Source organism: Ursus americanus, chromosome 8 (genome assembly GCF_024610735.1).
Source record: "Ursus americanus isolate L20-20 chromosome 8, mUrsAme1.1.p, whole genome shotgun sequence".
In the NCBI taxonomy this organism is placed as follows: Eukaryota; Metazoa; Chordata; class Mammalia; order Carnivora; family Ursidae; genus Ursus; species Ursus americanus.
The window spans coordinates 70,456,343-70,468,891 of NC_142134.1; the positions used below are offsets into that span (position 1 = coordinate 70,456,343).

Genomic DNA, 12,549 nt, shown 5'->3' on the forward strand with positions numbered 1-12,549 from the left:
ATATTCATTGGCTGTTTTTCATTAATCCCAAGTAAAAACAATTGGGGGAAAATCCTCGAAGAGCCTGGATACATTCAAAATTTGCTTTGGATAAGTAGCACTGGTAAAAACAATGCCCTAGAGATGCGCTAAGTGATACTGTAGCCACTGAGCATATGTGGCTACTGAACACTTGAAATGTAACTACACCAGACTGAGATGTGCTATTAAGACTTAGTATGGGGGTGCCTGGGTGGCTCAGTTGCTTAAGTGTCCGAATCTTGATTTCAGCTCAGGTCTTGATCTCAGGGTCATGAATTCAAGCAATCCCCACTTTAAAAAAAAAGCAAAAGACTTAGTATGAAGAACTAAATGTAAAATATCTCAATAGTTTAATATTGAGTAAATGATGCCATTAAAACATTTTGGGGATATTGGGTTAAATATATTAAAATTAATTTCACCTGTTTCTTTTTAATTTTTAAATGTGGCTACAGAAAATGTAAAGTTACATGTGGTTTGCATTATACTGCTATCAGACAATGTTGTTTTACTACAGTCTTGCAGTATTATTATGCTCAATAATATGGAAATTACCTTCGAAGAGCGAGCAACTTAAGTATAAAGTCCTTTAAATATATAGGAAAAAAAATTCCTTTCACGGGGCTCACAATGTAACAGTCTCATAGTCTTTCTATATAGCAAGATTCCAGTACTTAAATATTCCTGATGTGTTTCAGTATATCCTCTTACTATTCAAAGAATGAAGATATTCTACATCTCTTTCTAGCATAATTTTTTCATACTTCTTAAAGGAGTAATTATAACTTATATACCAGGTCTTTTATAAACATTATCTTAATTTAATCTTCACAGTATGAAGTAGCCACTATATAATTTTTTTTACCACTTATATTTATCAGATGTTTAAGATGGTCATCTTTTTCTTCTTTGGAAGGCCAAGGAACATATTATTTATGAAATGAGGAAGGAGTGGGCTAAAATATAAAGTCCCAAAGGCCACAAACATACCAAAGATTCAATGATGCCATTCATGGTTGCACCTATACCGGCTGAAGTAGACATCTGCTTCAACAGTTCATAGCACAAAATAAGACACTTCTGTAGAGTTTCAACATCATTCTAAAATGAAACACAAAATATTCTGCATTAGTAAGAGTATCTTCTGACCATCCCTTAAATGTTAGATTTTCAGGATTTTGTCTAAGGCATATTGTCTCTATACACACTCCCTGAACAATCTTATCCAATCATCCAACTCCATTTAGCATCCATGAGTTGACCCAGCTATTTCCTAAATTTCAGATTCATATACACAATTGCTACCTTTCCTCTTGTATGTTCCACAGGCTTCTCAAACTCAAATGTCCAAAGAGAACCAATTCATCATTACCCCAATCCGTCCTCTTCTTGTGCTATCTCCATAAATAACACTGCCATCTACCCAAATGTCCAAACCAAAAGACCTAGGATACATTCTTGATTCACTCTTCTCCCTGTTACTAATTCCTAAATATTTCTCAAATCCATCAATTCTTTCCACATCCACCATCATTACCTTATTCAGGCTGAAATCATATCAAGCCTACATTAATATAACGGTCTTCAACTACTATGCCTGCCAAGCTCTTATCATGATGCAACCGCTTTTCTGATGAAGATATAAATCTCATCCTACCATTTAAAATCTTTAGTGGTTCACCATGACCCTTGGCCAAGGCAGAAAGTTTTCAATTTTGCTTATACAAGGCCTTACAAGACTTGGCCCTTAATTTTTCTCACTAGATTTATCTTTTACCTCTCCCCCCTCAGTTCTCTAGTCATGTGGACCTGAAGTTTTCAAACACAGCAAGTACTCTTTAACTTCTGGGCCTTCACACATGCCTTTCCATCTGCCTGTATTCCTTTAACAATTCATCAGGGAGAGACAACAGAGTGCATTAAACACACAAATCTAAAGCCACCAGCCACTGACTTGCATGGATTTGAATCCTGCCTCTACAGTTAACTATCTGTGTGACTTTGGCCAAGTAACTTTTCCTCTATAAAAGGAAAATAGCACTACCCCATAAGGTTATAGTGAGAATCAAACACTTGTGAAGTGCATGAAGCAGTGACTACCACAGAAAAAGCATCCTGTAAATGTTGGCTTACATTATTATTTTTACTCAAATGTCAAGTGAAAACATTTCTTCCCCTGGGGAAGCCAACAACACCTTACCTGAATTAGATGCCTCTCCATAAAACCCCTATAACTTCCCTGCCTATACCATTTATTATGCCATGCTATAATTATACTATAATACATTTATAACCCTTAAATAGGACAAATGAACACACAAAAGATCAAAGGAAGTCAAGTTAAACAGATGATATGAATCACGATAGATCATATCTGTTCATATTTTCCCAATTCAGACCTGCAGTTTATATTGTTTTTTTAGTTTATATTTTCATTTTTCACTTCAAATCTGCTCCTCAAATTTAAGAACCTATAATGATCCACAGACTTTGTCAAACAAAATAAGATACTAGCCATGAAAATAAAATTTAGGCATACTCAAAATGTTGGAGCAGGGATGTCTACTACGGCTAAAGAGTGCAAGGACATAGCACAACTTACAAAATGCTCCTGTATAGTCAACTCTTCCCTATTCAGTATTCTCCTTATGAGCGTACCCCAATCAGTACTTGCTAAACTTGAAGTAAAATAATGTTTACTACAAAAGGCAAAATTCTAAAGACCTCCTGAAAGTTAACATCAAATATTATAGTAACTGATCATTCTATCTCATGTTAAAATATGACAAGTTTATCAAACACAGTGAAGTTTTAAAAAAAATCACTGCTGAAACACAGCTTTAAGTGTTACTAGATAAAATACTTAGTATTTCATTTAAAATAACAAAACCTACTTAGCTTTTTCTAAAAACAAAAGTGTAGTTAAGCTTTAAAAATTACATGTATAATGGTATAGTTACCATAGAAATTCTTTTCCTAGCTCAGAAAGGTCAGGAGTCTTCCACAAAGAAAAAGATAGATAAATGGATGCATTTTCCTCTTCTAAAGCATTCAAAACACTCTCTCCCTCTCTCTCCCTCTCTCTCTCTCTCTCTCTCTCACACACACACACACACACACACACACACACAGAGAAAGAAAACACTAGAAGGTAAGTTTCCTTAGCAAGGAAGAAAGACTATAGACTACAGAGATTCGCATGACAAGGGAGCAAATAAAGTCCTAGTTATAATAATTAAAGCTAATTGAACTCTTTCAAAGTCTAAAATAAAAAGGAACAAAAGAAAAAAAATATTTTCATGTTAATTCATGATACTGCTAAAAAGCCCTCCAAAGTAAATGTATTCTGGCAGCTTTCTGAGTTAAGAAAGAAAATAAAGTATAGCTGAGATGATTAATAACAGCTGAAATTTAATATGATTAAGTTATCTATACCTTCTCTATATGGACTTCTTTGATTTCAAGTTGCTCTGTCTCTTTCAATAGGTTTATTTTGGCATCTTCTAATGCTTTTATTTCTTCTTTTAGTTCTGATGCTTTATTAAAATCCTGTAAGTTAATGCAATTTTCCAAAGCTTCTTTTGCCTCAATAAGTTTAACTTTTATTTCTGCCATCTAAGGAAAGATACAAATTGCTTTAACAAAAACTATTATTATGAACATCCATAGCAAACTAAAGAATAATATTTAACATCACGACAACCCAGAAGTTAAGCAGAGTCAGGCATATACAAAAAAAGTCAGTCTTCCTGATCCAAATAAGGACAAATCTTTCAGACTGCATAATCTGGTAACATTTTAGATACTCTTATAGTTTAACAGTTAACCAATAATTTGCCTCTGTGAAGACAATTTTGAAAAGGTACAGCAAGAAGAAATAAAAGACTTGCACAGCTACATTATACTCAAGCACTTATTTAATTTAGAAGAAATTTACCTTGAGTTCTTTCTTTCTTCTATCAGCTGGATCATCAGCACCAACAGTAACAATGGGCGCCCGAATCTCTGAGATAATTTCTGTAACCTGATAAGTTATAATTCAGAGTACAAGCTCTAAATATGTTCTGTATCATAAAATGAAATCGAACTGCTAGACAGAACTTCAAATAGTATCCACAGTCTCTTTAAAAATAGAGCAAAATACACAAGTAAAAACAGCACACATTCTACTTGGTAGACAATTTTGGGGAAAAAAATGACCAAACAATATATCTGACTAAAAACTCTAAGGTTATGAGAAGGTAAACAGGCACATAGATGTTGAAGATAAATTCTCTCATATAATGCTTGAAAAACAAAGAAAAATGAATATAGTATCTCATCTTAGACATCAAAAACTAAAATTCTCTGACTACAATCCTCAACTCCCTCCCTTGTTTAGCTCCATGGGAGTTAAATATAGAAAAACAGAATACTCTTTTATTTTTCCTTTGCGTATACAATACATAAATAATGACAGCATAACTAAAGACTTTCCTTTCAGAGCCACTGGGACACAAGAGTTGGTACTTAAGCAAATGATGGATAACCACTGACTGGGAATGTTGTATGTTGTAGAAAGGATTTATGTGTATTTATGTATAAGGAGGGGTTGGAAAAGACAACCCCTGAATTAACTTGCAACTCAGAGATTGTATGAATCTATGAAAAACACTGATACAGGTCTGTCTTTTTGGCTACCCCAGAACAAATAATAATTGGAAATAGTATTATAATAGATAACACATTCATTTCTGTACAAGCACTTGATGAACAATATTTCATTGAACAAGGTAGGTCTTATTGTTATTCTCATTTTGCAGACAAGTAAAAAAGCTAAATTAAATAACTTGCTCAAAGTCACAAAGCCAGAAAGTAGCAGAAGGGATATGAACTTAAGTATATCTAACTTGAGCCAGCTCTCAAACACTCTAGTCACCAAGAAACAGGTGTCCCCTCGTCCCTAACTTGTCCTATTTCAAACTGACTCAACAGAATGATAGGAAGAGAAGGTGATTTTTCAAATGTGTGTGTGGGAGAGAGATCTAGTTTTAAGAAGTCTAAAAACCTAATAGACAAGACTAAAACAAAAAGCAATTAAAGATAAATAAAGCAAAAAAAAACTGAAAAGAAAACAAGACAATCCTCAATATCATTGACCAAAACCTTTTAACCTTTATCAACAGTTAAGAAAATTACTTACAATTTGTGTTCTCTTGTTATCATCTATAATGATGCAGAGCAATCTCTCAACAAGAAAAGAAAGCAGGGGTACCGGGGTTGTGGGTAGAGTAAGAATCTCCTGTAAAATAGCCAGTAGTCCTTTCCTGCATTTAAAAAGAACTATTTTCATTTGAACATGACAGTAGAAATACATTTTATCACTAACATTTCATTTATTTTGCAGACTTAATTTGTCTCAGTTCTTTTTTTATCACTACAGGTACAAAAAAATACATACAGAGTAGGCCAAAATTCATGTTCTGCAAAAAGATAATTTTTATAAATGACCCTACAATCTGTCATAAATCAACATGAGGAAATGACAAAACATCAGAAGTGAATCGAATCTTTACATAGCATTACTAGCCCTCTCTGTAACAGAGATTTTTAAGCAAAACCTGCAATTTTATTGATTTATTCTGAAAAAATTGAATGTATTTCCACATACATGAACAAAATGGATACAAACTGCACAGGTCCACGTGTATGAATATTTTTGCCCGTAAATATAGTACAGTACAATTCCAGAAGTACAATATAGTACTTTCTCTCCTTATGATTTTAATAACATTTTTTCTCTAGCTTACTTTATAGTAAGAACATGGTATATAATACATACAATATAGAAAATACATGTTAATTAACTGTTTATGTCAATTTTTATGTTTATGCTTACTGGCAAGTCTTTTAGTCAATACGCTATTATTAATAACTAGGTTTTTGAGAGGTCAAAAGTTATATGTGGATTTCTGACTCCACAGAGGGGGGATAGGAGATCAGTACACTTACCCCCTCCCCCTATGTTGCTCAAGAGTTAAATATATATGTGTGTGTGTGTGTGTGTGTGTGTGTGTGTGTGTGTATACACACATACATATATACACATACACATAATGTATGTATATACAGAGAGAGAGAGAAAAGGTGTATTTCCTGTTAGATATTACACGTATAAGAGGAAAAAGAAAACTCTTTATTGCACTTCAGAGAACTAGGTTAAATATATTTAATCATACTGTAACAAGACTATATTTCAATACAGCTAATTAGAAGAGCAAATTAGGACAAGTGTTAATATTTAGACATACCTTCCTCCTTCTTCACTTGTATCCAAAGACTTGATAATTAGAATTAACTGTTGACCTATAAACTCTTTTGACATCAAATTTTCAATATAGGAAAAATCATTTTTCTTTTCATCTATAACAACTGGGATACTCTGAATATAACTAAAACAAGCAGAATAAATAAAATGTAAAATCTGTTAAAAAAAAACAAAACATTAAACAGCTCCCAATGAGGTCAGAAAAGGGTCTTTTCAGTTCATGTAACTTCAAATACTTGATGTTTATACCACATTAATACTAACTTGGCCTAAAGAATAAATTCTATGTTATTGTTATGAACTTTTGCAAACAAACTTACGGGCTTGAATCAAAAAGAACTTGGAAAATATACTCATTAAAGATTCAAATTTCTTATGGGAAATTTTCAAAAAGGCACATATTTATGTCTCTCAAACTGATAACATTACTTCAGTGTCACCAGTATTCTCGATTAGAGTCCTGGATCCCTTTAACAAAAACTCAATTTTTCGTAAAGAGCTAGTCTTCACTCATCATCCCTAACTGACCATTATTCTTTTGCTTAAAAGAATAGTAATAATTAATACTAATTATGCAAGTAATCCATGAATACAATGACCTTTTAAAAAACCAGAAAAATAGAGCTTCATGAATTTGTATTGTGCTTGCTTAGGGCCCTACTATTATCTGTATTGTTCTTATTTTAGTGTAAGTATTCCTAAACAAGCACCATCAACTACCCTTTTATTCTGTCACTGCCCAAATTAAAGACTTTTTCAACTTCACCTAGATAAAATTCAACAGCCTACCAAAAGGTCTCCCTTTTTGTGTGAACAAAAAAAAGCTACTTAAAGGCATAATTAGGAGTTTAAGCTTAGACAACTAGGTGGCTTTAGGCTGAAAGTAATATGAAAACAACAATCCTGATGAAAAATGTCATTTTTTAAATGTCAACAAAACTCAAGTTATAAAAACTGCAGAATTATGTATGATGAGTAAACTGACTCATCTTTAAAATGATAATCAAGAGTAAATAAAAGCTCACAAATCTGGCCATGAGATTAGGACTTTCCATGGTATCAGCACTCTTTGGGTTCTAGTAGAAAACTAAAGGAAAGAAACTAATAATTATCAAAATCATTAGCTTAGTAGAGTTACTGGTTTCTGACAGGCTAAAAAACCTTCACTGATCTTTGAATCCTTCCCTCCCCTTTGAGTACTTTTCCACTCCAGCTTTAGCACAATGCATAGCATCAAGACTGAGGGTATTTTTTAAAATAAATTCAAAGAGTAGTTGTTTCATTAATAGATTACAAATCTTAAACTGCATAAATACAACTTAAAATGGACCCACCAATTTTAATTACCATGAAATCATCTTTTTAACCATTTTTAAACACATTCATTACAAGGAAGAGACCACTCAAGAATAAGAAAGCTTTTTTCTAAAGCTCTCTCCAAGAATTTATACTTAAGGTCACTTTCTAAAAATTGTGTTGGTGTCTCTTTTTCTTTCTCAAATTTGACAAGCTTAATTTAATATCCTTGATTTCTTTCTTTATGTGAATACCTCAGTTAACAGGAAATTGTTTCATATCAGAATTCTGAGTTACTACCTCTTTTTGCTACAAAATGTCTGAAAATATATCTCTGAGATTATCAGGAAGTAATTTTTCCATTTAATTTTGTTTCTGTACCTGAATAAGCTAATCCTATCTAGTGATGTTGCTCCAAAAAGAAAACCACTCTACTTCTAAAGTATTCTTTCAATAATAATTAAAATACAATTTTAAAAGTTTTCTTCTTTGTAAGTGAAAAGAAGTTACCTATTTCAAAACTCACAGATTAAGTGACAGAGGAAATGTAAGAATCCCTGACTTCTCAGAGCCAGAGCAATCAAGCTCCTTATCTGTTGATTTCAGTAACTAAGAGTTAATCTGTGAAGCAATCCTTGAGGAAAGGCTCTCCTTCTGTTATTTAAATATTTATTTCCTCATATTTTCTTTATTTTCTGTAAGCATTTATTACTTTTATATTAATTCATATGATTAAACATTGCATCAAACTTATTCGTTTTGGACATACTGCAACACGGCCCAAACAGCATTAGACGAATACTCTAATTAAATACTGAAGTCTGAAATAATTACTATTGAGATTCACACATATTTTTTATGATGTTACTATGAACTCCGGCTGTAAGTTTCCACTTTGGCTCACATTTAAGATATTTATCCTTGATTCAATATTTTGCATACAAATTGAAATGCATTTATAGTTTTGCCTCCTAACTTACATGGAATTATTATAAGCAAAAGCAGAATACTACATTCCATACAAAGAGAATTCAGGCCTATAATTCATGTTATATGGAAGAAGCTTTTTAAAAAATGCAACAAAAGCATAAAGTTAAAAATCTACACACCAAAATCTATCAAAATATATATAACCTTTGGCCCACAATTCCACTCCTGGGAATCAACCCACAAAGTCCCAAACGTACATAAAATGTATGGTTTAACACAACTTTATCAGTGAAAACTGAAATCACGAGAAACATCCGTTAACAGAGAAGTAAATTAAGTATTGCCATCATACTATGGGATGACATGTTGTTAAGAGTGTGATAAATTTATATGCACCAACATATAATGATCACAGAAGTAGTTGGGGAAAAAAACCAAAAATATGTATAATGTGCTATGTTTAAAAAAAATTATGTATTTTAATATATGTGTATGTAAATGCAGAGAAAGAGATCCGAAAGTGTATATCCCAAATTGTTAACTAATTGTATGCATTGTTAACTAAGATAAATGTGATTGAGGAATTAGGAGATGAAAGAAATTTTCTACATTTTTCTTCTACATATTTCCTTATTTGAATTTTGACAAGAATTGCATTCATGTTTTACTTGGTAATTTTAAAGTGAAATGAGAAGAAATAAATGAAGAAAAAGGTATATTTTGAAAAAACTTTTTAAAAAACAAAAAGCCAAATAGTGATAGTTTTAATTAATATTAAACTAACCACAAAGGTTCACATTGTTAGTTGGAAAAGTATGGCCCATGCACCAGATACAGCCTGCTGCTTGTTTTCATACGGCTTGCAAGCTAAGAGTTTTACATTTTTAAATGGAAGCTTGTTTATACATGGATGTATACACAAATACATTTGAAAATATATACAGATGAAAATTATATGAAATTAAAATTTTAGTGTCCATAAAAGTTGAAAGAAGTTTTTTTGGAAAACAGTTACAATCATTCATCACATATTCTGTGGCTGCTTTTGGACCCGCACAGCAGAAGTGTCATTACAACACAGATCTACAGACTAAAGCAATTACTTTCTGACCCTCAGAAAACATTTGCCAACCTATTTCAAAGAGTAACACATCATCATTACCAACTTTATGGAGAAATGTTCATAATCAAATCCTAACTGTTTTAAGGAATGTCCCTAAATATATTTTTTACTCTTTCAGTGTACTGTCCAGCACAGAATATTCTTCAGACTCAATTCCTATTTATCCCTGCCTAGCCAAAAAAAAAAGTTTTTAACTGACCCCTAATCAAGCATGACTTTGAGGGAGGGGGCTAGAGGCTTGACACATACAGGAACAAAAGTACAATCCAAACAAAAAGAAAAAATTTTACCTTAGTAAATACTCTGCATATACTATGGGCTCTGGCAAAATCTGCTCCAAAATTTCTTCACCTTCATCTCCTTTGGATTTCACATATTCACAAAGGACACGCCAATACAAAGCATTTTCAGGAGTTAACGTTTCCATTGGAATCAGTTTCCTTCATTTAAAAGGGAGAGAATAAGAGAAAGAATAATCTTAAAGTTAAAAATTTGAATGGAGTATAAAAATGGGAATAAAAAGCAGACCTGATTTATAGCCAGCATCCTTTTAATTGCAAAGTCAGTAACTTATCCACCCACACACAAATGAAAATATTTAGTGCAAAAGAAAAAAAATAAGAATCAAATAAGCAAGCATACAATAGGGAAGCATGCTGTTGGACTTCCCATGGTGAGTAATACAAAAATCAAAGTAACAAAATGGGAAAAAAGAATGCAGCTAAAGTAATCTATGATAAGGTAGTGAGTTCTTACACAAGGGGGATAAAGAGAAAAGACATTCACCAGAGTAAAGAAAACACAGGTGAGGTAGATAAAAGCTATTGAAACAATCTGAAACAATCAGAAAAGGACTAGAAAAGGACTAATTTTAATTGCAGAAGTTCATGAGTATCACATTTCAAGTAATGAATATATACCTGCCATCATTATTTTTACAGATTTCTGCCAGTTCATTAAGAGGAGTCACTGAAAATAAGGCATGGAGAACAGAGACTGCCACTTCAGAAGAATTTTCCACATCTAACCGATGAAGCAACTCTAATATATTTCCTTCAGTGAAACGTAACCAGCCTTGGAGAAGATGCTTCTGCACTGCTTGTTTAACAGCATCTGTTAAGTCATTTGAAATATAAGTGAGCAGAGGCTCCCTCTAGCTTCCATTTCCTATATTTTGTCTGTATTAATTACCTTTTACCAGATCAGTGTTAACATAAAATCAGTATTTATAATAAATGAGAAGAGATGAAGAACAAAGAAAAATACTGAAGAAAAAATAAAGGTACAATAATAATGCAAAAATCACTATGCTGCTTACTTCTAATAAAAATGGAAAAGGCCCAAACCAAATACACAACCACTATCACAGCCTACAAAAAATATCTGCATTCCTTCTCCCTGGGGTTCACTGGGCTTCAGTGTTAGTCCTGACACTATGATAGCGATTATTTCACCTGATGCCTGACTTCATCTAATACACGATTGCTATTTGCAGTAGTGACTCATACAAGCGTGTATCACTGAACAAACTTTATTCTTGGAAAAGTAAAACAAACACTGCTCCTTTAACTACCAGGATCTTTAACCCTTTGAAATGTTTTCTACATGATGTACCAAGCTAAATTTTGACAGGTTGTGTCAATGACAGGCTTACTTGACATAATTAAGGACACATGTTTTCTAAATCTTCTAAGTCTACTAAACCAAAACCTACTGATGTTTTGTATATACAGGAGTCTATCTTACCTGATCTGTCATTAAGACCTTGTTGAAGGAGCATTACTCTCTGAGCAATGGACATAGCTCTCATATGAACCTTTTCAGCTAAAACCTTAAAGAGATAGTAATAAGTTGGACATTAAACTCAACATAGTCTATATATTTCATAACTAGTAATATCTCCTTCGTCTAAGAAAATAACCCAGAATTTCCAAAACAAATTAATATCTGGTAACACATTTAACGTGATAAGAGTCTGCCTAAATCATCTATAGTCTCCATCCATAAAAATCTCATTAAAATCCACAGAAGTTGAAGAAATCATTATTATATACCAAATATTTTTCAAAAGTATTTTAAGAATATGTCTACACAAGTTATTAGGCTTATTTACCTGATAAGCCAGCTTTCTTACAGCCTCTTTCACATCCTTGGTGCGCCCTACAATTTGTGGCAAAGTCTTTGCTGATGGTGCAATACATGATAACACTGCCCGCCTAACTTCTGAATTTGAATCATTTTCAATCAAAGTAGCATAAGCTAAAAATAGAGCAATATATTTTAGTACACTAAAGAAATATTATTTATTTAACCACAGTCATAAGATAGCCCACATTTTTATATTTAACAATATCTTTAAAATGATAAAGATAATCATTTTTTAGCCTTATACATTTAATTTAAGCGGAAGATCTTTTTCTGCCAACTTCCCTTAAAAAATAGAATAAGAAATTTGTTAATAGACTAGGCACAAAGGCTAAAGCTAAAAACAAAGAGCCCTAGAGATCATGGAAAACCCAACATTAAGATTATGTCTTTGCGACTCATCAAGATCTAAAAGAAAGTCTAGCAGGTAGTTTAAAGTAATAAGGTTTTATAAAGGGCTCATTATTTTTATTTTTAATGAGTCCTAAAAAAGGAAATAACTTCTTGTTTTACTCCCTGAAACAAAATCCATTTCCTGTATTTAAATATTTATTCACCTTTACTTCTCAAATTTCCCCCAGCTTTATAATTAAGTACGTGTTGACTATTAAACATTTATTTTATACAATATTATTATGTGTGTCATTTAATACCAGAAAATATTAACTATCGTCAGTTTTCAAAACTGATTATAAAGCTAGTAACCGGGACAAAGAGAAAAATGAAA

At 32.4% G+C, this 12,549-nt stretch overlaps 1 protein-coding gene across 1 annotated transcript in view; it reads right to left on the reverse strand.

The window, feature by feature from the left end:
• Positions 1 to 12,549, reverse strand: part of NCAPG (non-SMC condensin I complex subunit G) — a 48,401-nt gene that overhangs the window by 32,594 nt on the left and 3,258 nt on the right. Inside the window, exons 4-12 of the mRNA XM_045771444.2 lie at positions 11,791 to 11,936; positions 11,424 to 11,508; positions 10,598 to 10,790; positions 9,968 to 10,117; positions 6,312 to 6,452; positions 5,204 to 5,327; positions 3,959 to 4,045; positions 3,457 to 3,636; positions 1,012 to 1,122 (exon numbers count right to left, since the gene is read on the reverse strand). Of these exons, the coding sequence (XP_045627400.1) occupies positions 1,012 to 1,122; positions 3,457 to 3,636; positions 3,959 to 4,045; positions 5,204 to 5,327; positions 6,312 to 6,452; positions 9,968 to 10,117; positions 10,598 to 10,790; positions 11,424 to 11,508; positions 11,791 to 11,936 (1,217 nt within the window). The remainder of the gene's footprint in view (positions 1 to 1,011; positions 1,123 to 3,456; positions 3,637 to 3,958; positions 4,046 to 5,203; positions 5,328 to 6,311; positions 6,453 to 9,967; positions 10,118 to 10,597; positions 10,791 to 11,423; positions 11,509 to 11,790; positions 11,937 to 12,549) is intronic.